At 52.6% G+C, this 27402-nt stretch overlaps 9 protein-coding genes across 9 annotated transcripts; 4 read left to right on the forward strand and 5 right to left on the reverse strand.

The window, feature by feature from the left end:
• Positions 1 to 930: 930 nt before the first annotated feature.
• On the forward strand, positions 931 to 2121 carry Z519_02300 (uncharacterized protein; the record flags this gene model as incomplete). The annotated part of the gene is made up of 1 exon (XM_016760057.1): positions 931 to 2121. The coding sequence occupies one exon, from the start codon at positions 931 to 933 to the stop codon at positions 2119 to 2121; it is 1191 nt and encodes a 396-aa protein (XP_016623578.1).
• A 491-nt stretch (positions 2122 to 2612) lies between these two features.
• Positions 2613 to 3552, forward strand: Z519_02301 (uncharacterized protein; the record flags this gene model as incomplete). Its single annotated transcript, XM_016760058.1, has 2 exons — positions 2613 to 3273; positions 3314 to 3552. The coding sequence occupies 2 exons, from the start codon at positions 2613 to 2615 to the stop codon at positions 3550 to 3552; spliced, it is 900 nt and encodes a 299-aa protein (XP_016623579.1).
• A 960-nt stretch (positions 3553 to 4512) lies between these two features.
• Positions 4513 to 4821, forward strand: Z519_02302 (uncharacterized protein; the record flags this gene model as incomplete). The annotated part of the gene is made up of 1 exon (XM_016760059.1): positions 4513 to 4821. The coding sequence occupies one exon, from the start codon at positions 4513 to 4515 to the stop codon at positions 4819 to 4821; it is 309 nt and encodes a 102-aa protein (XP_016623580.1).
• A 595-nt stretch (positions 4822 to 5416) lies between these two features.
• On the reverse strand, positions 5417 to 5889 carry Z519_02303 (uncharacterized protein; the record flags this gene model as incomplete). Its single annotated transcript, XM_016760060.1, has 2 exons — positions 5417 to 5676; positions 5742 to 5889. 2 exons carry the CDS (start codon positions 5887 to 5889, stop codon positions 5417 to 5419), a joined length of 408 nt encoding a protein of 135 aa, XP_016623581.1.
• Positions 5890 to 8680: 2791 nt separating this feature from the next.
• Z519_02304 (uncharacterized protein) lies at positions 8681 to 10311 on the reverse strand (the record flags this gene model as incomplete). The annotated part of the gene is made up of 2 exons (XM_016760061.1): positions 8681 to 8914; positions 9052 to 10311. 2 exons carry the CDS (start codon positions 10309 to 10311, stop codon positions 8681 to 8683), a joined length of 1494 nt encoding a protein of 497 aa, XP_016623582.1.
• Positions 10312 to 10679: 368 nt separating this feature from the next.
• Positions 10680 to 16772, reverse strand: Z519_02305 (uncharacterized protein; the record flags this gene model as incomplete). Its single annotated transcript, XM_016760062.1, has 1 exon — positions 10680 to 16772. One exon carries the CDS (start codon positions 16770 to 16772, stop codon positions 10680 to 10682), a length of 6093 nt encoding a protein of 2030 aa, XP_016623583.1.
• A 442-nt stretch (positions 16773 to 17214) lies between these two features.
• Positions 17215 to 18898, reverse strand: Z519_02306 (uncharacterized protein; the record flags this gene model as incomplete). The annotated part of the gene is made up of 5 exons (XM_016760063.1): positions 17215 to 17652; positions 17718 to 17912; positions 17971 to 18031; positions 18085 to 18533; positions 18590 to 18898. 5 exons carry the CDS (start codon positions 18896 to 18898, stop codon positions 17215 to 17217), a joined length of 1452 nt encoding a protein of 483 aa, XP_016623584.1.
• Positions 18899 to 20130: 1232 nt separating this feature from the next.
• Positions 20131 to 22396, forward strand: Z519_02307 (uncharacterized protein; the record flags this gene model as incomplete). The annotated part of the gene is made up of 6 exons (XM_016760064.1): positions 20131 to 20936; positions 20990 to 21010; positions 21073 to 21363; positions 21423 to 21579; positions 21638 to 21725; positions 21789 to 22396. 6 exons carry the CDS (start codon positions 20131 to 20133, stop codon positions 22394 to 22396), a joined length of 1971 nt encoding a protein of 656 aa, XP_016623585.1.
• Positions 22397 to 24481: 2085 nt separating this feature from the next.
• Positions 24482 to 26063, reverse strand: Z519_02308 (uncharacterized protein; the record flags this gene model as incomplete). Its single annotated transcript, XM_016760065.1, has 6 exons — positions 24482 to 24582; positions 24680 to 25187; positions 25284 to 25331; positions 25419 to 25433; positions 25487 to 25547; positions 25861 to 26063. 6 exons carry the CDS (start codon positions 26061 to 26063, stop codon positions 24482 to 24484), a joined length of 936 nt encoding a protein of 311 aa, XP_016623586.1.
• Between the last annotated feature and the right edge of the window lie 1339 nt (positions 26064 to 27402).

A 27402-nucleotide genomic window follows, 5' to 3' on the forward strand; every position in this document is an offset into this window, starting at 1 on the left:
AACAGAAACGAGCTCACTCCTCGGGCTTTCATCGTAGAAATTCAGCTCGACTACCGTGTCCGTCTTAAACCAGCTTGCCTTTCGCAACTCTCCTTGAGACATCATCTCACGATCTGAGCACGATTTCTCCAGGTCGCCGAACATTCTCCAGGTCGCCGAACAGGTTCAATGTCACTCTGTTGTTTCCAGCTTGTTGCCTTCTGCCTCTCCCATTTTTTCCTCCATAAGCTTCATCCTACTTTAGATGACATGTTTCGGTATCTCGTACGGAGATGGCACCGCCGCCCAGACAATGTCCTAAAGCGATTTAGCAGCCTTGAAAGCGTCGAAATATTTGGAAAAGTCGGCGCTGGTAATGGAATCGAGGACGTTTTCTCGGCTTCATCATCAACATACACTTGGAGTTGTCTTTGCGCCGGAGAGAATCACAATTACAAAAGGAGGTATGCGGTCTCATCGCGGGCCTCGATCATTTCACACCTGATCGTCATGAGGCATCCCTCTAGGCACGCTCTGATCATCGCGTCGATGAGACATGCAGTGGCCAGAAGTGATTGTCTATAGCCCCAATTGAAAGAGGCGAGCAGCGGAAAATGAAGCCATGGTCCGTAGATGTCAAGATGAAGACACCCAGGACACTGCCAATGCGGTTGATGTGCTGATGTGGTACTCGCTAGGACTTGGCAAGGCCTTGGCAGAAGCATCAGAGCAGTTTGATGTTAGTGACGTCATTTCTTGGCAATAGCTGCGCATTCGACACCACCGAGCCTCAGCCTTCTCAGCCTCGCTTCGGTTTGCTTCGGTATATCTGCATTTTTCTCACCAATCAAACACCGATATTTCAATGTGTGCTCTCTGTGGATACTTTCACTATCTCCTTCTAAGACAGAATACTGGGCTGGCACAGCTCTCCAAGGTGGAGCAGCGATAATGCCGCAACGATCAGCCCATGTTATTGAACCGCCCCCCAACCGGACCCATGCAGCATCGCATGTGTCCAAGGCATTCGACGCCGTGGATGGTCCGAAGAACGACTCATCGACCATTAATGGTGTCACCCTTCAAGCCAATCCACCCGGGGCACAAATAGACAATCCGTTAGAGGAGGTGCCTATTCACTATGTCAACAACGTGGCCTGGAGGCGACATAAAACTTTTGCAGAAAAGGAACCTCTGGTCGACACCACAGCCGCCCTGGCATTGCATTCGAAGAAGACAGCCCGCATTCAACGACGGCTGCAAAAGAAGCAAGCTCGAAAAGTGCATTCCGACGTCCAATCATTCCTAGATCTTCCACAGGAGTTGCTGTCCATAATACTGGGCTTCCTACAACCTACCGACATTTTCAACTTGCTTCGACTCAACCAGTCAATGCGCACATTTATTCTGAACAACGAGCGATCCATCGCCGAGGAGATCCTGAACCGTCGCTATTGGATTCTCCGGCAGTGCTTTCCTCCACCTATATCACTCGACCAAGTTCCTTTGGTGGCTCGACCAGCGCTTATCAGCGAGCAAGGGCAGGGTAGAGGTCGAATCCACAAGATTCCGTATCAACACATCAAGCAGATCGATCCGCGAAATGTTTGTACGTGTATGAGCTGCGTCCTTTCGTGGAACAATCTCAACGTCATTCTAGACCTTGCGCAATGGCAGGAAAACCTGGAAAACCGCGAACCATTGCCGGTAATCGCTCCTGGAAGGAACCCGGACTGGAATGTCAAGTTGCTGGATCGACATGCCAAGATCGTTACGGAAGCAACCAAGAGCCCGCTCACCTATGCACGGATTCTGCAAATACATCTTGACACAACCACTCGTACCATCATCCGTTTTGGAAAATGGGATAAGAAAGGAGCGAAGACCACAAAACCAGAACCACGCCTGTATCAGCTTACCGATGCAGAAGCCGCAGCCGGAACTGATGAATTCCTGGATCGCAAGGGACCGCCCAGCTACCAGCCGCTGTATATGCGCGACAATTATTACTCCGTCGGCGCCTTTGTGCCGCACCGTAAGTGGGATAAGGACGAGCAGAAGTGGATCTACTATGCGAAGTGGCCGCGGCCGCACGACAATGATTTGAACTTGATTGTCGCCAGATTCACGCCGAAATCGTAGTGCTAAGACAAGAGCCCGCCTTGAAGCGGTATCCTGTTTGGAGTCCTACATCGACCCCAGCGTGTTCATCGTCCACATGAGAGATGTCTTTTCTTCCGAGACCTGATGCTGAAAGTGCCATCGAAGCTTCGCTGACAACAAGAGATTGCCGGTTTTATTCAAGAGGGCCACAATAGGTTTTCGTCATCATTGCTCCAGCCCAAAAGGACCGGACAATCGGGCCGTTACCGGTCCTGAAAAACGCTCCACTGGCTTGATACAACCAATAACAAGGGACGATCACCGTCGACAACGAGGTTAATTGAATTGTACTATTGAGTTCCAACCGCCTTTCCTTACCATGGTCTCATGCATTTATGTGTTTTTACTCGAATAGAACGAGACCTTGAACCATACCATGCCGCCTTTGCTCCAACAATCGCAGCCTGTGTCTGGAACGTTATCTTGCACCGAAGTGAGTTATCCAGATGGAAGACAAGCCCGCTGACAGGATGACTTCCCATGAAGCGTCTGACAGCAACGCGCACAAGAACGAAATTACCTTAGACGCAACGACGCAAGAAGATGAAGACAATGGCACGGTCCATGCCCGAGCAGATGTTGAGATATTAGACAAACAATCTAAGGCCCGAAGTGGGATCACCACCACCATTGAACGGACCCCAACAAATGACCGACCATATTCATCATTCACAACTCGACAAAAGGCCACTCCACAAGACGGGACAGAGAAGGAGAAGGCCAATATCCGAAAGCGCAAATGGGACGTCCTTGCCTCCCCAACCATTGTCAGTGATCCAGAGACTGCAATCTTGCTCTTGTACATGGGTATCATCTACACAGGCTTCTACGCCATCTCCGCCAGTCTCACGGTACAATTCCACAATATCTACGGCCTGAGCAGTACGCTGCAAGGATTTCTCTTCATCCCTCAGGTTGTAGGGACCATCTTGGCAACGATAACTAATACGAGGATTCTCGATGGAAATTTCAGGAGACATGCACTCAAAGCTGGATTGGAAGTTGACCGCAAGAGACAAGGCGATTTGACCAAGATGCCGATCGAGCGAGCCAGATTGGAGATCGGAATGCCCTTCTTCGCCTTCGGGGGCCATTTTCACCATCGTCTATGGATGGCTTTTGGAACGGCCAGTCAGCATAGCAGGGCCGATCATCATGCTTGGTGCGATAGGGTATACCACGATGGTCGGGTTCAATACCCTCAGCGTCCTGGTCATTAACCTACACCGGAAAAGGGCCGCGACGGCCAGCGCTGCGTCGAATCTTGTCCGGTGCCTCTTGGGTGCGGGCGCGAGCGCAGCGACGAATCCAATGATTGAGGCGATGAGAAACGGCTGGACTCTCACGTTGGTTGGGTTAGTCGAGTTGGCTACACTGCCGCTGTTGGTGGTGATGATCAAAGTCGGTTGAAATGGAGGGCGAAGAAGAGGGAAGATGAAGAGAGGAAGATAAGGGGAAATGAAGAAAAAGAAAGGCAGCAAGAGGTATGAACTGGACGTAACCATTTGTATAGACCATATACACCTACCTTGACCTACATAGGTATACATAGAGAACAGAGAATGCAGTTCATCTCGTACCAATAAAAGCAATGAATCGCTGTAAGCAAGGCTGAAATGCCAAGCGCCCGATCAAGCAGCGCGAGGCTGGCGTCTTTCAACTCACCTAGATGCGGGCGAGGCTGCGGACAAGCTTCGCCAACCAAAAAAAAATTGGGGACCAGGTAGGTACGAAGCAGATGGTCATGCCACTTCTCCCACTGCTGCGACTGCTCCTCCGCCTGGACAAATCCTCTGCTCTGCGGCGAGAATTTCCTCCAAGTTCCCGAAAATATCTACATACCTCGTGCGAGGGACTCCTTGGTGCAGATACCATCCGCGACCTCTCCTGCTCCTCCTTCATTTTCTCTGCTAGTACATTGAACCCTCCCTCCCCTCCTGCACTCCGCTCCGAATCATCCACACACTTACAGACGCCTATTCATACGCATACATACGTTCCCTGGCTCCCTCCAGCATCCTCTCTTCTCGTGAAAGAGATATCGACATCCCCATCTACGGGAGTACGGTGTGCAGAAGTTCCTCCCACTCCCTCAGTTTTCTTGGGGGGCACCGGACGCCCGCGAGGCGACGGCGGTGATAATGGTGGTTCGTAAATTCATTGAGCGCACGCTGCGCGGGACGAACCTCGAGATCTTCAAGGTATACATATCTACACTACGATAAACCCTCTCCCTCCCGTTCCCACCGCCCGGTGGGGTATTTCGCCTCAACACGACCATCTGTCTCCTCCACATGTTGATTCCTTCTTTTCTCCATCATATTTTTTTTTTACCTTTTCGTCTTTACTAACTCCCCTCCCCTCCGCTCTATGAAACAGTTCGGACTCTACCTCTCCTTCCCGATCGGCTACATGTACTACTTCGGGACAAACCTGGAGAACCGCTTCGCCGTGCCGGGCTTCTGGCCCACGCCCGAACAGTCGCACAAGATCCCCTACGAGAAGGAGGAGATCAGGGCCGAGATCGAGCGCCACCAGCGCCTCATGAGGGAGCAGAGCGAGCAAAGGCAGAAAGAGAAGAGAGAGGCGCTGGAACAGGCCAAGGTCGCCTTTGCCGCCCAGAGGGCGAGGGGTGAGAGCGAGAGCGAAGTGGTGGACGAGCAGAAAGAGACGGTTTGAAAACATGTGCGAAAACGAAACGGACAGATCATGCTGGAATTGTCCGCACATACTGGCCCCTGGGTTTGCATTTGCATGGCGACGGCGCAATGGGAATCATTGGAGAGAACATCACGCAAAGACATGTGGAAAATAATATTATATTACATTACATTACATCACTAGCCCCGGGCGGAAGAATTACTGTACATTATACCATTTTGGGCCCGCATATTCGGGGGCGGCTGATGGCGCATTGACAAATGGGCGACAGGAACTCTGGCGACCCAGGCGGAGCAGTGACAGGGCCAGCTGTGCAAGAAATGTGTCGCGGCCGAGTGCTGAGGTCGGTGTCAATGCAAGGAAAGCAATCCACTCAATCCAAAACACCCTTCACCACAAGTTCAATCCTCCAAGCTCCAGCAGCCGCGTGGTAGGATGTATTAAACAACCGGCGCTTGAACGCCGTACGGAGATTGAATCTTCATTGTGAGCATATTGGGCAGCAACAAGCCGCGTACATCAGACATTCTCCCACTCCGAATGGTCAATCCCGAACACCATGGCCGTACAAACGCCAGCACCAATAAAGCACATAGGGGGTATCATCAAAGTATCAAAGCTCTTTTAACGCTTCCCTGGCTGATTCAACCACGCGCAACGTTGGAGTGACCACCGAATCTATTGCGTCTGCAGTAATCCGTAGGCCATCTCCCGCGAGAGTTAATGCTTCCCCCGAGAGGTTGGTCGACGTCTTGTAGGCGAATTCACCGGAGATATAATAACAGATGCGGTGGTAAATGACGATCACGTGATTGGGAAGGTAGAGCGTTGCAGCAGTGACCAGCATGGAGACTAGCAGGAAAAGGATCAAATCTAGACAGGACGGAGTTAGTTATCTGGCAGGATAGAATGTGTGAAAGAGCAGGGGGGAAGCGTACTGAAGATGAACTTCTCGGTTGGCGTGAGCATGTAGAGGGAGAAAGTGACTTCATATTGGTATTTCTTCAGTTGCACCCAGCGTAGGAAGGACGACAGCTGTGAGTTTTTCCCCTCCTTGGCGACTTTGGCATAGTCGGGCACGGGCATAGCGACGGTAAGAATAGGCATCGGCATGAGGTTCGACGTGGACAGTCACGAGGGACTGAAAACGCGGTATGCGGATTGCGGATTGCGGTCTCCGAGGATATATCGTGTTCCAAGTGCTTCCCCTTCAGGCGGTTCTGGAGCGGACTATGGAGGTCCCGAGCGGAGGTAGAAGTAATCCAATGACACGGGTCTCGGGGTTTTTTTCTTCTTTTGAAAATTGTCGTGGTAGGAAATTAGGATGGAGCGCGGCGAATAGAACGAGAGTGAGGGTCAGGGTGAGGGCGAAGTTGGCGGTGGGCAGAAAAAGGAGGCTCAGCCAAAACTCAGCAACGCATGGCGCTGAGTGAGAAAAGGTCTAGGGCGAAGGAGGTATCGGGGACAAGTCGAATGGTTGGGTACTGATAGAGCAAAGCCAGCCAGCGAGCGAGCGAAAAGGATTAGTTTACAAGAAAGCTGAAAGGAGGTGTTCGGTGTCGTGAGGTGCGAAGGAGCGAGAAGCCCGTTGGATTGAAAGATTCTGAATTGGCGAGTGACGCCAACGGACTGAGATGATTTTGGGATGGTTTGGGGGATCGCGCCTATTGTTTGGGCGGCCGCTGGCAACGACGCGTGAGGCAGGCGAGAGAGGGGGGAGGGTGTAGTTACAGGCACCAGTAATACTTGGTAGAGGGGAAGGAGAAGACACGAGGAAATGAGTGGCACCAGTATGGAGCGAGGGAGAGCTCGATGCCGTTAGCTGTTGGTTAGAGCCACCCACTCACTGCTGGTTCCCCTGTGGCGTGAGCGTGAGCGTGGGCGTGGATCCATGGGCGAGTGGGCTACTATCCCGGCTAGTGTAGGGGGCACTTTAAGTAAAGAACACTCCCCGTATGCATCTAGCCACTTGGGTAGATTTGGGGGGCTTAGAGCTTGAGGGGTACCAAGGGGGACTCTATTATCCCTACGAACACTGTACCTACCAAGTAGGGCGCTTACTTAGCTAGTATGGCAGTAGCTTCCTGGTGGTACTCGGTACAATGGCAATCCCTTCCCCTTTCGCCTATATTGGTCCAGCTCTTCCGGCTACATACTTGTAGGTAGGTGCTCGGTGTGTAATCCACTGCTAACCACCTCCGCCTTAATGAGATCTCTACTGCTGCATACCCAGTACTTTAATCACAACACCACACCACACCACACCACATCACATCACACCTCATCTCACCTCTTTCACGACAAAGCTACGGCTGACCGAGATATCTCATCCACTCCATCCAGGGTATGTACAGTACACCACAGGTATGATATGGGATCTGCATGGTCCGCTCTTGTGCGCTTTCTCGGTCCGCTAAACGGCTCCTCACAGCCCTTAATTCAAGTTCAAGCTTATTTTTTCGTATCTCTGGTCAAGATCGCATCTCGGAACGGAGATGATTTATCAGAGCACCTCCGGTTACTTCTTTTTACGCACGATGAGGGCGCCGAACCGATGCCGACGCCGGGTATCTTGTGCAAAAGATGTGCCATGCGGCTCGGAACGGGACTCATCATCATGCTGTCTCGTCGTTTTCTTAGCTTCAGGCCTCAGATTTTCCATGCCCCTTTACTCGCTGGTTTACTTGAACAAATATTTTCATGCAAGACCAGGTGTCCATCTTGCACTGCCTCGCTGACTGATCCACCCGGTCTAAGACCTATCCGGCTGCGTCCGGACCATGATCCCTCATGGGGCATCTTGGGAGGAACATGCTCTGAATCATACTATTGAATTCGGTAAGGATTTCGGCATGCGAGCGGATGGGTATCGAGAAACCCGCAGGCTCAGCGAGAATTTCATCTGCAGAGGCTGTGGACTCCTGGCAACGGCCAACTGCCAGTTTGCGGACGGGATGCGCAGGAAGGGGTTTGTTGACCGGAACCAACAGCCAAGTCGACACTCCATGGCAATAATGACGGTCGAAAGTGCAGGCCACACAAGACTGCTCAGCTAACCATTCTCAGTGGCGGCTAATGAACTTGGGTTCGCGGGAACCCCCACATCATTCACAGCCTTTTATCAAAGTTCTAGCTTCAGCCTTGCTTGGCTGAATGGGGCCTATATCCTTCCAGAGATACCACGCACTGTCAACACCCGAGTTCCGCGAGTTTCCGACTCAATTAAGATCACGGCTCAATTAAAGATCAGAAAAAGGGAAGGGAATGGATTGAAGGTTAGCAGCTCGAGGCGACGCTCTTTCTTTTCTCCGTGTCCCGAGCACGACAGGTTGGGGGGAAAAAGCGAACATTCCGTCTCGCCGGGTACCAGATATTGATCCGGGGGCTGGCTGGCTACTCTATTGTTCTCTTCATGCCAATTTCAACAGACGGAAAGCATGAAAAATGGTGCAGTTAACCTTCCCCCCGTTTCGGTGCATCATTTTATTTGCACGAGGCCGGGCAGGAAGGGGTGGATCACTCCACCATTCGAACGATGACAAGAAGATGATCAGCCGTGCGAGAACAATGTGTCATTCATTCCTTCAGGAGAAGGCAGTCGGTTCAAATCTCTTGCGAAGCACAGGTGATCTCATTTGCGAGTATGACAGAGTCGGGTGCATTGCCGTCTCAGCCAAAACTCGGGTGCAGGCGAAAGGTATCACAATGAACTTGGCCTGGCTATTGCCTATGCACCCACAACTTGTTACGCATTCTCTACGCTCCCTCTATTTTCTAAAAAGTACCGCGCAGGCACCGGTCTACCTGCTACTCCAGCGCTCAAGTCCACTCACACTGAGACAACCATATAGGAGAGAGCTCTCTTTGTCCATCATACTCAAGCCTTGCCATCGGAGAACTGCACGACAGCCCACTTCCCGCTCCACGCCCACATCCTGGCTCCCGAATCACCGCCACCGCCTTTCATCGCCCGTATCTCTTCGTCTTTACCTTCGGGCAACCCAACCACGACGTCTGCCTTGCAGGTCCGCAGCGCCAGCACCCTGATGCCTGAAGATGGACCGAGCGGGCCGATTGCTTCCGTGAAGGGCGTGGTGGCGGGCCACGTAGCCTGGCGTTGAGAATTTCTGCGTTAGCCGACTCCCCTTTGACTCCGTATTGCGCCGGAACGAGGGATAATACGTTTTGAATACAAAGCACAACAGAAGGGCGCAAGGAGTGGGGTAGGGGGAAAGGAAAAGAACATACATCCCCCGTCAACTTCCTATAATTCAAATCTCCCTTGAAAACAACCAGTTCGCTCTCCTTCAAGTCCTCCATCAGCCCCGGTGCGACGTGCGGCATGCGCCAAAAGCCGCCCGCGTGCGTCCAGAACCGGTTCGGTCGGAGGATCAGCTTGCCCTCGCTGTGCAGATGACTCCAGTCGTCGAAGAGGAATTTGATGGCCGCTTCCTCGTCGTCCGACAGCGGTGCCGGCGGCGTCGTTTTTGTTGTTGTGTCGTTGTTGGCTCCCTGATCGCCGGCCGCGTGGTCCCGGCTCTCGTAGAAGGCCCTCGGGTCCGCCATGGCCTGGAGCAAGGCCTGGAAGTCCTTGGGGATGACGTCGCTCACGAACCACGGAATGTCCTTGGGATGCATGACGACCTCGGTCGCCAGGCCCGTGGCGAGCAAGTAGCCCGCGAGCACCAGGTCGACCAACAACTCGAAGCCCGCATTGTCCAGCACGATGTCCACCCGCCTCCGTTGCTTGCCTTCCCGGTGCGCGGCGTTCAACACCTGGAACGCCCGCTGCAGGTCGTTGACCAGGATGTTCTTCTCCGACTCTTTGCGCGCGCTGCTGCCCTGCAGCTTCTGGATGTCATCGTACGTCAAACTCGTCAGGAGACTGAGGTCGGTGGCGTTGCCCCAGAGGCAGATCTCTGCCATCTCGACGAACAGCAGCTTCTCAGCCTCCTCGATCGCCCTCTCGTCCGTCACGTCCAACGCAACCGGCGCATGGGCCTTGGACGCGCGGATCTGCGTGATAATCCCGCGGTATTCGGCCGCGAGCTCCAGCACCGCGGGGCGCGACGACTTGAACGTCTCCATCTTCTGCCGGTAGAACGGATCGTAGTTGCGCCAGAACGTGGTCTTGGCCGTCGAGAACAGCGTCGCCAGTCTGCGGTACAGGTAGCACTCGGAGAACAGCCACTCGACGTTGTGCCACGTCGGAGGCCCCTGCGCCGCCAGCTCCAGATTGTATCCCTCGATGTCCGGGAACCCGTCGTCCGGGATCGGGGATAATGTCCGATTATGTTGTAGCTCGTACTTCAGGGACCCCAGCGACGAGATGATGGATTTGCCCTCTGCTAGGGCATCCTTGTCCGAATCTGGGAGCTTGGCGACGGTCCGGTGAACGTCGTCGATGGCGCCTGTGATTATGGCCGGCCAGCGCTCCCGGGCAGACTTGTGTGCAAAGGATGTAGGGTCCGACGTCTGGTACGTCGGCACTTTGGGATCGTACTCCATTCTACCTTGTCACCGGAGAGCGCTGTAAGTGCCTAAGCGTAATGCTTTCTTCTCTCTCTGTTCTATGCAAGCAAACCGGAGGGAGGGGCTGTGAGTGATATATGTATGAGATTGATGAAACAGGACATGCAAAGATTAAAGTTTTGGTTGAGCGAGCCTCGTCCAAAATTGCCGCATTAGATCATATTACCAAGCACCAATGAGAGAAAAAAGAATCAACTCATATGTCGAAGTCGACAAGGCTGAGGTTTCATCGCCCAAACCCCGCGAGGACTCGCTACATTCGAATAACGACAGAGTGCGAAATGGTCCCTGTCGTTTCACCATTTATTTGTTTTCTCTATATATACGGGTATGTCATTCCACTCTTATCCAAAATCCATGCGCAGTTCAATCGCTGGCCTTGCTTGAACACTTTCTGCCGAAGCAGCCTCCTGTTTCTTGCCAACTCCTGCGGCGCGCAGCAAGCTTTCCAAGTCCGAGCGCTGTTCCTCGCCCAACAAACCGACCGTCACTTTGAACGCTATTTGATCGGTCGCCACAAGCTCGAGCAGCCTGGCAGCGCTCTCCTTCCGCATAGCATCCAGGCTGCTTCCTCTGGGGATTTGTTTAGCACGAAGCAGGAGTAACGGCACCAATATCGACATAGCAGCAAAGCGACCGACAGCTTTGATAGATACCACAGCCGCTGCGAGAGCTTGGGTCAACGCTGTCTTCACATTCTCTGGATCCTCGGCTTCTGGGTCGCTCACGTATGGAACGAGTCGTGCCCATAGCATTCTCCCAACCGCTTCATCACAAGGTGTTTTGGGATTGGTAACAAGTAACGACCGCATACAGCCAGCTGCTATTTTTGCAAGACCCACGTCCTGAAGGCAGTCGAGTAACTCCGAGAGGGACTTTATGATAAGCTCGTCGTTGGCTGGAATGACCGAGCTGGCTGTGGTGAGCAAGATCGTCATGGACAGCAACGTGTTCTTTGCACAGGTAATCGCATGTTCGTTTTCTCGGCGCTGAGCGACAGCCAGTACTGACAACATGCGGTACAAGCACCCGCGGACTAGCCTGGAAGTGACTTCACCGGATCCGGATTGAACAACATCCTGTAAGAACGCTTTGAATATTGGCATGACCTGTGGCAGCACTTCGTCTTGACAGATACCAGTTGCAAGAAGGGTACAGTAGCTGTGAATGATACAGGCATGTAAATCCGCTCGGATGATAGCTGGAAATACCGAGGCAACATCCACTAGCGCTTGGAAGCAGAGTCGTACAAGAGCAATACCGTCCTCTCCAAGCCTCCGAAAAGCAGGACCTGGAGGGTCTTCGAGTGTCGGTATGAGACCCGTCATGACCAAAATGATAATTCTCGTCAACTCAAAGAGCTGTTCAATATCATCTGAGAGCTTCTCATCACGATCTTGATTTTTCGCTGCCACGTGATCCATTGACAAATTCCGGGCGATTTCAACTAGAACGCTCTGCGTCTCTCTTGTGCTGGTGAGTGCAAGCCGATCCAAGGTATCCGTGGTTTCATTGAACACAGCTTCTTCGTAGATCGCATTGCCACAAACCTCGGGGGTCAGAATCTTTCTGAGAGCTTGCAGAATTGATAGCGCTTGCGAAGGGTCTTCCCTAGCTTGTGTCACCAATGCCTCAAAGGCCAGTCCGAAAAGGATGAAAAAGAACGCAACGGGTTCTTCACGGAAGCTCATGTCTTTTCCAGGTGCAACACCTTCGTCTGCAGCGCCATCAACGGTAGAGAGGCGTTTGTTATCGAGTGCGTCGAACACTGACTCGCTGTCCTTTTCCACGAGTACGGCAATGGCATCCACTATGCTGAGCCAGTTCTTCTGATAGAATTTAAGACGGACTTCTCGGTTGAAGGAAGCATATCGCTCGTCCAAGTTACCGCCCGCAATCTCGCCTCCCAGGGTATCTGAAATTTCTGGTTCAAACCGCAAGGCGGCAAACTCTTGTAGCGATGTAAGCCAAAGTGGCGCGAGTTTGGGAATGAATGGTTGCAGAATTTCTTCGAGAAATGGCTGCTCAGAACTTGCAAGCTGCAGCTGTGCCCAGCCAGAGAGGATGCCCATCTTAAGCATAGCCTGTGCATTTGGGCTGAGATTTTTCAGATCACCAATTGCTGCCTCTGGCGTAGGTCGAGTAAGATTTTCCACTCCCATGGCAAGAACCTTGAAAATACGACCCATGCGTTCCGCGTTGGTCACTATTCCTGTAGCTACAAAGGTAGCGCATACGCCAATGGCTTCAGCCGCTAGTTCTGGTGACGAGTCGGCAGCGAAGGCCGGCGTCAGAGCTGAGCTGATTTGAGCCTGATATTGCTCGAGAAGGGACGCTTCCAAGAAATCGGGATCCGGGGTCTTGCCAAATAATTTCAGGATCTGGTCAATTATCCGAAGACCCCATATGCGGAGCTCAACGACGTTAGCAGTCGAGGCTGAAAAGGCAACGCGAACGACGTCCGCAACCTTGTTTTGTAGCACCTCTTCGGCCGGAATCACTCGATCTGGCGACATGGCTGCTTGTATGATATCCATTGATTCGCTGAGCAACCGCATGGCAAAGTCTCGTGTCTGCCAGCGGAGAAACTCTTGTCCTTCTGGAGCGGCATCGGGGGCTTCGCCTTGTGCAGCAGCTGCCGCAGCAGCAAAGCCTGCCACTTCCTCATCTGCCAAGTCTGGCAGGGCCGTCTTGGCTGTAGTGACTCGGGGTGGTGCCGAAGCCTTTGTTCTCGTCCTGGAAAGTATGCTTTGGCATTTTTCGATCCATGCTGCTGTGTCAACAAGAATCGTTTGCTGCATCCAATTCTGTAGCATCCCGTGTAACGCCTTATTTTCCGGATTATCATCCAGGCGTGCCCACAAATCATCGCTCAGCTTAGAAGTCGCCACGCGCGCAACTTCAGACGAATTCCTTTTCATCAGCTCCCCAAGCCCTTTCATCGCAGCGGACTGAAGTAGATCCTCATCAGACGAAAGATTCGCCTGCAAATCCAAGACATACTTGGCAAATTGAAGATGTGCTGGCGCGTACATGCAGAGATGACGAAGGCACTGATAACTCGAACTGCGCAGTCGTGCCGAAGGCTCTTTCTGCAAATAGCCGATCAATACCAGTATCAAATTGCGAGCTTTGGAGACATCTTGCAGGTCGGGGCCTAAGACGTTGATGATGCTGTCAACACATTGAGCAAGCGCCAAAGGGGTGAAAAGTTCGAGCTCAAGATTAGATGTGACTAGTGACGCAGCTTCCTCGTTATGAGTGTCACTGGAATATAGTTGAGCCAAGAGACCCAGAGTGCTTGTGGCGTACGTTGAGAAAGCCAGTCCAGCGGACTCAGCCACCAGAAGCAATCCTTTGAGAGCCCAGTAATGAACAGTAGGGTGGCTGTCGCTGCACAGTGATAGGAGAACTCCGACGATGGACTTGATATGAAGACTCGCTGCCATGGCTCCTACTTCTGAGTGGATGTATCCGAGCGCAAGGGCACAACCAGCACGAGCGCTGGGATCTCGATTTGCCACTATTGTGTCGATGAGGACTTTGACCTCTCTGTTAGTGAATTGTGTTCCGGCAAGGTTGCATATGCGGCCTATAGCACGAGCAGCTATGTGACGCAGGATTGAATCCGAGTTGCACAGGTATCTGTCCAAGAGTTCAGTGATGACCTGTCCCACCGCGCCGACATGCATCTTCCCAGGATTGTAGGGGGTTTCATTGTTCGCAACAGCAAACGCACATAGAAAAGCAAGGGCCGTATTGATCTGCATTGCTGCCTTTCTGCCCGGTTCACGTTGAAGAGGCTGAGATACAGCAGTAATTAGCTGCTCCACTGTGCTCTCCTGTATCCGGGGAGATTGGAGAGGCAACGATATGGCGAAGAGTTTGATTGCTAGATTCACGCAAGACGTTGCAGGTGAACTAATCTCCGCCTCATCCAAGCGATTCTCTGGTCTTGACAGCAACGCGGGATCGTGTTCAATTGCCGGCAAAGCAGGGCACCGGACCAGAATATCTGGTATGGAGATTTCCTGCTCAGTGTACATGTCGGTGCTCAGTTCAACGTGATTCTCAAAAGGGAGATAGGTGTCGAAGCTGTCGGCCAGATTACTGACACCAAAGCTCCAGTTGTCTTCGGTGGCCCACAATCCCTCAAAATTACTCGCAGTATTTGCCAGAGATGCCTCCAAGCTTTTTAGGACCGGGCGTTCAGGATCCGTGAACGTCCTCATTGTAAGACCTATTAGATCCGAGTGAGACACAACATCGCTTTGCTCGAGATGCTTCAGGCTAACCAAAGAAATGAAGCACTGAAGCACTCGTCGCCGGAGTAAAATCGCAAAGTCTTGTAGCTGGAGAGCAGGCAGTAATCGGTGAGAGACATCCTCTGCCTCCCGAGCAGGTGGTAAGCTGTCGAGGAACAGAATAGTGTTATGCAGCATGGTTGAGATCCGCTTCGATCCATCAGTGGTGACCAAACCACTGCAAGAGGATAGAAACATGAGCAGCGCGCTGAGGGCACATTCGCGGACGTGTGACAAAAAGCTTAGCTCCAGATGGCCTCTCTTGACAGCATTTTCGTGAGTTAGCGGAGGAGGCAGTGCATTCCGCCAGAGTAACATGAGCTGATTTAGGTGCACTTTTACAAAGCTTGGTCCTAAACTCATCAAACCCCCTATCAAGGTCCAAGCCACCTGCACTTGCATTGCTGAAAGTCGTAATTCGGCGGCCGCACTTGACTTCAGCAAGTCGGTTGCAAAGGTGAAAATGGCAGAATATGTCTGGACTGAGCCGTATAGCGGTCTTTGGCGTGCACAACTTACAGCAACTGCGATGGCCGCGGCGAACCCGATTGACTTTCGGTGCGGTTGCTTGGCTTCAGACGGTTGAAACTCCCTTTGCAATTGCGACATGCCATGCTCGATGGTGCGCATGAGCTGACTTGGACAAGCGAGTATGAAAGCCCTGAAACATTGAGCGGCGTGACTTTGCACCGTGTGACTTGGGTGCTGGACGACTTGGAATAATGCTTCTCTGCATGAATCGTGGAATACGCTAGCAGCTGGCCCTAGCCGCAATAGCAAGTCCGTCAGAGTCGTTAGGGCTCCAGCAAGGATCCGCTTTGACGGTTCGCGTCTTTCTGGCAAGACCTGAGGGTAGTTCTTAATAACGTCATTAATCAGATAGCGTGCTGCATGGACTTGAGCATTTTCCGTCAAGAGGACCGTCACATCGGCGAGGATCCACTGAACGAGTTTCCGGGTAAGGAGCAGTCGATATCGATTGAAGGATATCGTTGGGTGGTTCAGCAACTCGGTGTATGTGTGCACCGCTATCGAGGCATAGTTTTCCTCCAAAGATTTCCGGGGCAGTAGGTGAAGGAGACGCTTGTAGCAGGTTGCAATACCTGCACGAGATCTGTTCGTTGTGGACGCCCGGCAATACTGTTGCGATAGGACCCGGAGAACTTCGTTCAAAGAAAATGTCAATCGCATAGACGCCTTTACCTGTCCCGGTGAAGGTGAGTCAGGCCTATCAGCCTCGACTTCCTCATCAAGGTCGTCTCCCGCCTTCTTGGACTTTTTAGGTTTCCGCAATACCGGCACTTCTGCATGACCATTCGAAGAATATGCTTGGTTCAGTGCAGCCGCCATGGCAGCGGCGGCAGCATGCCTGACAGATGGAGTTGAGCTGTCGAATGCTTTCCAAATGGTCGTTTTCAGGTTGTCAAAGTCATTCGAATTGTTGAAGTAGCCGGTCTCACTGGCAAGACTGCGGAGACATGAACACGCGCATCTTTGAACAAAGTTGGACTTTTCACTTGTTGCAGCATGCCGGGCTTGTTTCCAGATATCCCGGGCCACATGCTCATCCAGGCTCCTTTTTATTCCAATGATCAGTCCGCCGAGCGCTCGGAATACGCACCCTCTGACTCCAGCATGGGAAGACTTCAGGAGTTTCAGAATTGTTGCAACCGTCAGCCCAGAGAGACTAATAGCACTGTCGCCCGCCGCGCGAAAAAGGGCGCCTAGACAAACCACGGACGCATGTTTTGAACCCAACTCTTTGTCTGTCTTTCCCGCGTTTAAGATGGCTAAGAGGTCGTTGATGGTTTCGTAGAGGAGGCTCCGGCTGCCACGACCAAACGCATCTGCTAGAATCCTGCCGAGACCGTTTCGAACGACACGAGAAGGGACCGGAGCGCCGAGTCCAACAATCTTGATGACCTCCTTCTTAATCGAGGCCTGATACGAAGGCAAAGACTCTACCGACAACTGTTCGACATAGCGCTGGAAATCGGAGACAAATGTCAACAGGTACAGATCTTGCTGCTCGGTTGGTAAGGCGTGCAACTTGGATACGTCGAGTTCAAGAGTCGATGTGCCGTTGGCCGCAGGCGCGGATTGTGGAGCGGGAGCGGGAGAAGACGTTGCCATTTGTCGAGGACAGGAAAGATGCGAACGTCCCTGATGGACGAACGCTGCTATGTGCGTTCAAAGTCATATATGCCAGGCACAAGAAATGCTCAACCTTCCGTTGACCGTGTTTCGCAACTTCGGCCTGCAAGGTGCATGTCTGTCCTCAATCACCTCCTTTGCCAATTCCCGTCGCGCAATTATTCTGTTGCGCTAGGCGTCACTAATTACCCACCGTATGCTTGGCAATTCCAGTACTGCGGAGTACTAACGAAGGCATGTGAAACTAAAAGGGGCTTCAGCCTACTGGTGTTTGACAGTGGGCACTCTTTCAACAATTATACCTGTGCTCCCGGCTGCTATTCCGTTCTGCGCAAGACTATCATCCGACACGTCGAAGGAAATCTGCTGAGAAGCGGCATTGTGACGTGCACAAGGTACAGTTATTCGTTCTAGCCGCAAACTAAGCCGAAGTCTTCTTCTTCAAGAACAAGCTCTGGACATTGCAGAACGACTTGAGGCCACCAATGCCCCATTCGAAGCCAATACCACTCTCCTTGTGCCCACCGAAAGGCGCGTTAGGGTCAACTTCGAGATGGGTGTTAACCCAGACGCTGCCAGCATCTAGCTGTCGGGCGATGCGTGTTGCTTCATCCAGATCATCAGACCATACGGAGGCACCGAGACCCATCTTGGTGTTGTTGGCGCGAGCAATGACATCGGCTTCGTCAGTCCAGGTCATAAGAGGGACAATGGGCCCAAATGGTTCCTCAGTGGCAATCCTGGAATCATCTGCAGGCTTATCGATGATGGTAGGTGTGATGAAGTAACCAGGCTTGTCCTCATTCTTACCGCCAACTGCAACGGTCCACTTCTCCTTTTCGATATCATTGAAGAAGGTCTAAAACAATGTTAGTGCCAGAAAACAAGGCCAGATCTATTGCGCACGGCGAGGGCGAGACATACCTTAACTTTCTCGTATTGCATCTTATTTTGGATAGGTCCGAGGAAGACTCCCTCCTCAGTACCGTCGCCAACCTTTAGCGTCTTGGTGAACTCGACCATGGCGTCTCTGAACTTGTCGTGGATCGACTCGTGGACATAGATACGTTTGATTGCCAAGCAAATCTGGCCTGAGTTGAGGAAGGCCAGCGTGGCGATCTGCCGTCGCCATTAGTGACCGCCGTCAGACGAGCTGAGATCCAAAAACGACTCGTACCTTTGCAGCAACGGCATTGATGTCAACATTCTTGCAGATAATAGCGGGATCTTTGCCACCCCTGGACATGTAAGTAAGGGGAAAGAGAGGTGGATGATTGAAGATCACACTCACAGCTCCAAAGTCACTCTCTTCAATGTTTTAGCCGCACTCTCCATAACCTTCTTTCCTGTAACTGTCGAACCAGTAAAGCTGATTTTATCAGGGCCAGGATGCGCCGTAAGCCACGGACCCAGGTTATCATCACCGCTCAGAACCTGAATGACACCAGGAGGGAAAAATTGTTGAGCAAGTTCACCGAGCTTCAAGTCGCAGTACGGTGTAAAGGGTGATGGCTTGATGATGATGGGGTTGCCAGTCAGGACTGAAGGAGCGATCTTGCCGCAAGCTAGGTGAACGGGGAAATTCCAAGGTACGATGCCCACGCAGACTCCGAGAGGTGTATACCGGACAATGACTTGTTTCTCATCGTTCTCTTCAACAACCTCTTCCTTTAGTTCTAGCTGGGCCAAAGCCCGCATCCATTGGACGCCTGTGTGGGCCTCGCCGACGCCGAATTGCACCTGTCGCCATGGTATTTAGTACCGAGACCAAGTCTATCGTCTAGAGACACTCTTACCGGTTTTCCTTGCTCCTGGGTTAGGAGCCTTCCAAAGTCCGCGGCGTATTTTTCAAGAGCATCAGCGAAGGCCAGGACGCACTCCCGACGCTTCTCGTAAGGAGTCTGCGACCATGACTTGAATGCTTCCTTGGCAGCTGCAACGGCATCGTCGACGTCCTTTGGAGTAGAAACCGGGACTTCTGGGTTGGGTTTGCCTGTCGCCGGATTGATGCCGTGTCTTGTTTGTTCAGTGCTGGTCAATTTTCCATTGATGGTGTTATAAAATCCGTTAAAAACGTCAAAGCCTGGCCCTGAGATCGAGCCCATCTTGGAGAATGACTTGCGTTATGAATAGTTCCCGGATTGAACGACTCGCTGTAGTCAAGAAGTCAAGGGCGGTAGAGGGTCTATCGATAATACAAAACCAAAGCAACAACTTCTTTTATGGAGCCGACGCCGATATCCCAAGACGAGGGGGAATTGAAGCGCGGGGCAGGTCAAGTCCGGTTAACCACCTCGGGATGCACAAGAGGGTTTCCAGAGGCATCCATCGACGGCATCGCTATTATCCGTTTGTGCACATTTCTTCAACTGCGATCTACAACGGCTAGAGCCCCATGGGCCTACTGGACCTCGGATGGCAGTTCATCGATCAGAAGGAACCTTACTGGCCGAGGTTAGCCGCGTGCCTGAGCAAGGCCAGCGTCAGCCAATGGAACAGTCTTGAGAGAGCTTTTCTGACTCCTTCCAGAACGCATCAGCAACGATGCCATGAAGAGAGCCTGTCGCCTTCAACTTTCACAACCTCCCTCTCCGATCCGAGTCAGAGCCTACGACTCGTGGCTTTCGCAAGCCCTTGGTCGAATCGACACCATCGAGACCTGGCTAGAAGAAGGTAGGTCAGCAATCCGAGGCGCCAGAGATGCATCAATCCAGGGCAGAAGCTGGACCCTTTGGACCCAGACCACCTCGTCCACAGGAGAGATCTTAAGTTGATTACTCCCCTCCCTCGCAAACTCTCAGACTTGGGGTGACTGCGACTTTTATTACAAATTCCCCGATGTTCTTCGAGTCAGTGGCAATGATTCGTGGGTTTGCACAGGCGACCATTGCAACAGACATCTGAGCCCCCGCAAATCTGCATCTCCAGTTCAACTCTGCGGGGTTTGTAGAGGCTGCTAGAGTCTAGAAAGCGGCGACGCTACAAGAATGAAGCCAGGGGCATACAATGAGTGCCTGCCTTGGTAGATACCTAGGTAAGGTCGAACCTACAGGTAAGCCCGAGACATAAAGCACTCCAGGCTATATGGGTTTCGTCCGTCTACGATAGTCATCCCTCTTTTTCGCCATTCGCTGTCTATCAAAATCTAGGAATACTGTTGCAAGTTGCGGGCGACTTGACCTTATCACCATGGCGACTATGGTAAGGGCGGTACTAGCACAGTGAAGTGTTCACTTATTCATATTCATGCAGACAACCACGGCCCCTGCCAAAGTGCAGGCTATACCTGGTCCCGGCAAGGCTTCTGAGAAATCACTTGTAGGCGACTTCAACTGGCATGGTACGGACGCGACTGGAAACGTCTCCGTTTCGCGATCACGGTGCTCACTTTTGCCTTTTAGATGTCCTTGTACCCGAAAATGCGGGAGCCGGTGTCACCAAATGGCACTATCAACGTCGGACCCTTATGCAATATGCATGCTTGTTCGCAGCAGGACTGACGTCGTTCTACAAATTCCAATCCCCTGCTCTCCGCGCAGCTGGGCTGGGTCTTCTCTTCCCCGGGGCTGGTCTCGTCGCCGTCTGTACTATGCCTTCAATCCTGTCGTTCGTGGTCTCCTGTGCGTTGATCCCGTTGGTTCTCTTTGCCTGGTTTGGAATGGGCGGCTTGATCTTTCCGATTGTGCTTTGGGTCGGTACCGCCGCCCTCTCAGCGGCGCTGGCCAAAGATTCCGTGCTGGAACTCGCCGGTCCCTTGGTGTCCGCTGTGTGCATAGGCGGCATAATCTACATCGCGTACTCGTGCCGGCGAGCAAACGCCGAGGCACGGAAAAAGCGAGCGACTCGCAACAACTATCTGGTCGAGGAAGTCCAAAAGAATCAAACTCAAGCAGTCGCGGCACCCGAGCCAGGAACGCGCGAGGTCGACGAGCAGACCCTTCGCTTCGTTCAATGGTACTTGGAGCTCGGCCTGACGCCCAAAGACGACTTCTCCTACCACGACGTCATCGACCAGTTTCAAACGTCAGCCATTCGATATCAGCTATACGAGGCCGTCAATTGCCTTGGTCTCTATCAGAACGTGTACTGTCCCAATTTCCACGGCTATCTGTCCCGAGCGCAACGCAATGCCATTGAAAAGAGGTGGGTGTTTGTCCAGCAATCTGACGTTACCAGTGCTAACCTCTCGTCCACAGCTTCACCAAGAAGGTGATGGAGTAAGTGTGGATCATCCAGACCATGTTGTTGACTCCTGTTGACATGCCTCTCACCCTCGCAGATTCTGGAAGTGGGAGTCCATGGCCGGCAAATTCAACGCACATGATTGGGACCCGTGCAAGAAAGACAATATCATGGTAACGGGATACATCCTTCAAGCCGTCGGCATCTACCAATCCAACACGGGAGACGACCGATACACCAAACCCGGTAGCATGACTTTCGAGATCACAGATTCACTCAAATTTCCTTATGATGTCAAGGGTGTTGCCGATGCAGTCTACAGAAACATGAACGAGGCGGCATACTGCCTCTACCCTTGCGAGCCAAACTGGCTATATACGCCCTGCAAGTCAGCCAACCCTTTTCCTTCAAGCTGGACACTCATGGCTGACATTGCACCTAATCTAGCCTTGTGGGTATTGGGGGTATTCTCCTCACCGACCGCATATTGGGGAACAAGTACGGCGAGGAATTACGAGGGCGATTTGAGCACGCTCTCGAGACTGAATTCAGTGAACCCGATGGGACCATTTTGCCGATTCGCAGTGAGCTCACGGGCTTCACGGTAGGGCTTTCGCCTCACGTTCCCAGCACAACGCAAGCTGACAAAGAGCGCGTCAAAGATCCCTGGCCTCGCAGGTGCCATGTCTGACATGGTGAACTCGCTTCTCTGCGCCTCGTACCTCCCTCACATCGCACACCGAAACTGGGGTAAGTCGTCTCATCACCAATACAATATCAGACAAGAGCAGTCAATAACGTTGGGTGGGTTAGCGTTCGCCAAGAGAGAAACACTCCAGTACAACGAAAAGGGCCGCCTCGAGGTCCGGAACCTCCTAGGCGCCGACATGCTCGACGCGGGCAACTACAAGTCCGGCGAGGGGGCGATCCGCTGTATCTGTGCGACCGCGGCCGCTGAGTACGGCGACGAGACGCTCCGCCAGGAACTCCTCCGCCAGATCGACGAGGAGTACCACCCGGTTTTCCAGACCAAGACCGGGGCGCTGAAGAACAAAGGTGTCAGCACGCTGTGGCAGGGGACCACGCTGCGCGCGAGGCTGGGCAGGTTCCAGGACTGGACCAAGATGATCCAGCGCGGCCCGCCCGCGCAGGTCTTCAAGGCTCCGATCCTGGACGACGTGCCGTTCCCGGATGTCCTAGTTGCGAAATGCTATAGTCGCGACGGCGAGAGTGTAGATCTCGTGCTGTACAATGGACGGGAACCGGGGGTGTTCGGCCTGGGCTTCAAGCAGTGCGAACCCAGGCAGAAGTACAGCTTGATGGGCAAAGACGAAGTTGCTGGCGAGGACGGCACGGTGAGGTTCAACGTTGGGATCGACGGGAGGACGGAGGGGAGATTGGAGCGCGCGAAGACGAACTGAGTATAAGGAAAGGAGGTAGCGATATGTAGTACTGGTAGTCTGCAGCAAGTTCCCTTCTCTTCCCTTCCCACCCATACCATCCATCTCACTCCGGTCCAGCCTGGTTCGAGCCTTCCTGTCCGGACTAAAGTACATGGGTCAAGCCAGATGAAGGTGAAGACGAAGATGAGGGTGCAAACATTCAATGTAAGCGTCAAGAAGACTTCCCTGCTTTCTTGCTTAGCCCGAAACCCCTCCGTTTTCATACCAGTGCTATACTGCAGCAGCCTACCCCCCTAGCAGGGAAAGTCTCCATTCCCCTACGCCTAGCCGTACATACCTAGGGGCAGTTGTTTGAGCTGCGAAGTACTAGGTCCTCCGTGCCGAGTACATAGTGCGTAGTTACTCGGTACATGTAGGAGGCCCAGACCCGACTCCCGCCGCGCAAGTCCAGACGATGAGCTGTCACGACTCTGGTGCCGCTTTCCTCTACCTCTGGTGCATCCTCCGAGGGATGGAGAGGAGAATTCATGTCCGACTGACCGACCTACCAGTACAGAGTACAAGAGCATGAGGACTCAGTCGAGTCTTCCGCGCTGAGAGGGTACGACTGCGAATCGTTTCGCGTCGACTTGACTCGACCGTGGTGGGCTGGACAAGTACTTGCTCAGCGATAACGACGGGAGACTCTGGGAATCATGGACCCCATTTGCTAGGAATCAGCCCAGCGTGGTCTAGCCCTGTCAAAATTGATAGTTATGGACAGTAGTTAGTGTTTGGAAATCCTCCGTATGTATATAATAAACCTGTGGATGCATGTACTAACTTTGACCGCCCAGCCAACAAGCCCGGAGACCCCGCCATCGGAATTCCGTAGTCCGTCTTACTCACCGTTGGCATGACAGCTCTGATCTGCTGGATCCGGTAAAGGAAGAAGCTTTGACTGAGCTTTCCGAACTTGTGCATGAGGAATGGAAATGCAGCACTCCTAATTCCTAGTTGCTGGTGGTGAGGTCGCGTGATATACTCCGTAATACGAGGCACAGGAAGCGATAAGGCTAACAAATCTGGGGAGGCTGGAGCAACTTTAAAGTGCTTACAAGGAGGAACAAAAGGCTCCTCGATAAGAAAAGGCACGCCTGATACTGGCTGTCGGGGGATCTTCGCCTAGATTCGCCCGGGTTGCATGAAAAATTGACAATGGCCTTCAGATAAGCTTGTTATTGATATCATGTATCCAAGGCCGCCGGGCGAGCTCTCTGAATGCAACCGGAGCCACCCTGCTCATTGGGGGTTTGTATGGGAGTTGACACCCGCCTGCGCCCCTAGCCCGAGTCGAAGGCGGTCTGTTGCCAGTGTCGAGGCGTGATAGTATTTCACAATGGCGCCATCGACTAAAACACACTTGTTGATTGGAATGCCAGCCACGTCATTCATCACTCTTAGACCCGGCTCGCTTCTCCGGCGGAGAGCCGGATGGGTTCCACCGAGCACGGCCAAGTTTGTTGGGCATGTTCCTGCGCCTGGGAAACATCCTCGTAGCTTTGACTGGCCCACACCACCCATCCCCTGTTGCTTGGGTGAGATCTTGATTCTGCATGTCTCACCGTGACGGCGTGTGGCATCCACAATTGGCTGCATCTTGACCAAGAGACAGGATGGCAATGAAAAGAATTATCCCAATATCACCGCCACGGCCACAACCTGCCTCGTGGTCTGAACCCCTTCCAGATGGCTTGTCGACCACCGTCCATGCGATGAGGCTTTGTAGAGTTGCCTTCCTCGGGGTTAAAACTTTGGAATGACGTGAAGAAGCTGTGCGCATGGTGATCGCAAAACTTTTTGGACGCAAACCATGAACAGGACCGTCTCATTATCCCGGAAGTTGCGATTTCCCGTCGGACACATTGCAGCTATCGGTATCGTGGTGGCAGTTGTTTTCTGATGCCCCTGGCCGAATCATCAACCAATTTTGTGCTAGGTTGTACTCTTCCGGACTTGGCCCACATGAGTTCTGTAGGATATGGTCGACATTGATTGATGTGACCGTGGTCATGTTACCATATTTGACTCTTAATTGCTTCATTCGACGGTGGCCCATCAGCATTAGGAGGAGACCACATCCATGGATAGGACCTTGTTGTAAAAAGTGACATTGGACGCCGAATCAAGGGCTTCAGAGCCGAACGCAATATAGCCGAGATAGTCTATGTATTTTGTTAGCAATAAGAGTCTGCACAGTGGAGTGTTCACATGAGGAGATCAAACTCCAGTACGTTGCACCAGGATTTCGACGATGCTTACCATTCACAGTAGGGCCTCCCAACCCGGTCAGACCTTGAAGTAATGGACCGATATCCGCGTTGAAGGTCTGAACCCCACTCGCAGCATTGCTTGCAACCCACGTGAGGACGCTTTGGCCCAAGCCATTCACGCCAGAATATAAGGAGAAAGTCGTTCCGTTGACAACCTGTGTTGCGATTGCTCCTTGTGGTAGACCAATTTGCTGTGTCGACGCTCCAAATTGCCCAAGCCAGATCATGACTTCATACTTGGCCTGCACGGTATCTGTGGCTTTGTCGGGATCCGAGTCCAAAAACATGTCGATGGCGACATTGGCGTCAAGTTGAGCAGCAGTCAGGTCGGCGACATTCAGGACATCCGGCCTGTCGTCGCCGACTCCATAGTACCATTCGGTCTCGAAGTTGATGGCTGAGACCTGCGAGATTTCAATCGGGAAAACAGCCGAGTCCAGTTTGATATTGGGGAATGCGTGAACGGGCTGAGTCGGGGGGCCACGAGGAAACTGCCACTGCAAATCATTGTCAGTCTTTGGCCGACAAGGTGCCGATCTCGAATGAAGATGGCACTTCCAAAAATAACCCGAGCGAACAGAGAAATGACCTACTGTGATCGACCACTCTGCGGCTGAGGTCTTTGTCGGATAGCTACCGTTCTGCCTGTCATCAGTATCACATCGTAGGGCAGATATCCACCGAGCCTTCGTGACGAAGGCCCTGCAGTCTATGTTCAGGAAACTTACATCGAATGTTGTAACCTATGCATATCGTCAGCGACAGTCTCTCGATATAGTCAATGTTGTCTGCCTACATTCATACACAACCCTCCTGGTCCAGTATAGTGGTCTGGAAGAGCCCACTGATTCGGGTTCCTATGGAGAATGGACAGGTCAGTCTTAACATTCGCCAAACAATGATTGGTTCGGTGTCATTTTGGCCGATCAATGTCGGAGGGTCGGAAGCCATATCCAGGTTGGGAGAACCGGACAAAATCCCTGCAGATACAGTAGCGGATCCTTGCCAGGAAGACCGAAGCCATACCCAACGCGGAGATGGTTCAGGAACACGAAAAACCTTGACAACTTAGAGTTGTCAAACATGACAGGGGTACTGATAATTGCGCAGAAACAGACGAGGCAATCGTGCCCATTGGATTTTGGGGGGGAGGCAACATTAGGCACTCACAATGTGTACTGCTGGCCGGTTGTGTACGGAGTGACACCGAAAGCCTTTTGACAATATAATGATGATTTGATCGAGTTGTCCACAAAAGGGTTGGAAGGTAGTCCTTTTGATTCGCGATATGCTTGTATTCCGAGCAGCACGCTGATGGTGACAGCTATAGGGATGAGCACAAAGCCGAACGAGACGAGAGATCTGAGACCCATATTGGCCGGGAGGGAGGTTGGTCGGTGTCGATGGATTGCTTTGAAGACCAGATGAATTGATAGATGGAATATGTTCTCGGTAGGTTGACTATAGAGGGCGGGTGGTGAGCGACAGTGAGAGTTGATGCTGGAAATGAATGAATGCCCTTCAACGAAGATGTCTTGATTTGAGAATGAAAAAAATAGATGATAACCGTGACTATGACCGATGGGTGAAGAAACAGGTGGATAGTTGGGGGGGAGGGGGACGGGAGACGCGTGCTTCCTTTCCGGCTGGAGAGAGCTGGAAGAGGCGCGGGAGCAGGTTGCAGTGATTGAATTGAGCAATAATGCAATGTGCTCGGTGGCAAGTGCAAAGTGATAATTTTGTTTCAGTCTCGGGCAAGATTTTAAAAAAGAAGTGGTCGACATGCCCCGTTGCCCGGGTTGGTGTTGGCCGCGCATCCATGCGGCCATTGGACCGTAGCCCGGCATTGGCCCCAGTGGGATGGAGCCCGTTTCAGCAATCTTTGCCCATCGACAAGACAATTGCCTGTGAAGTGCCTGTGAGTGCCTGTCACCCCCCCCTGTCAGCCTGAGATTTGCAGCCCTTGGCGCGCCAGTGGCGTCAATGGCCCACTGACACGGCACCCCTAACCCAGATCAGGGCCTAGCGGCTCCTAGCCCACTCTCGCTTGGCTGAGGCGTGAGTGCCTAAACTGTTTGTGGTTGGGCTTGTTTCTCAATTTTGAGGGTCTCCCCCCCTGGCTTCGCTTGGTTCCTGCCCTGCTGCTAGCCTCGTCACTTGCGCCCGCGTGTGCCAATTTGCATCTTTCAAAATTGCCTTGTTTGCCCAGCTCTGGGACCAGGTTGTCAAGATAGGCTGGTGAGCCCCCTCAGGAACTGCCCGTGCTGCCCCCGTCACCACGTTATCGCCCAAAGACCTCGTAACCCAGTCTTCCCCAGCGACTAGCACCTGTTCTCCTTCCCCCCTTGGCCTGCCTCCCCCCCCAGCCTTCCCGGGTTGACGCGCTCCTCTCGGCCATCGGCCACGCCGCGGTGGTGACGCTGGGATCTACGGGCTGGGACTTTTTCCCACTTGTAAGCCCACTAGCCCTAACCACTCCACTATGACATGATAAGGTCGTTCAATGCGCACCTAACACAGTACTGTAGCGCAGGATAGCCACGCCTCTTCTCAGACCAAAGCCCAGGGTGTCACCCCGTCAAACTCTGCCACCATCACTCTTCGCTTTTCGCCGTGCAATTTGCCATTGCTCTTTTGCTCCGTCTTATCCCTCGTTTTGTATATTCACCAGGCTCACAGTCGCAAGAGGCCTCGGCTCCTGCTTAACACGCT

Source organism: Cladophialophora bantiana (assembly GCF_000835475.1).
Source record: "Cladophialophora bantiana CBS 173.52 unplaced genomic scaffold supercont1.3, whole genome shotgun sequence".
NCBI lineage: Eukaryota > Fungi > Ascomycota > Eurotiomycetes > Chaetothyriales > Herpotrichiellaceae > Cladophialophora > Cladophialophora bantiana.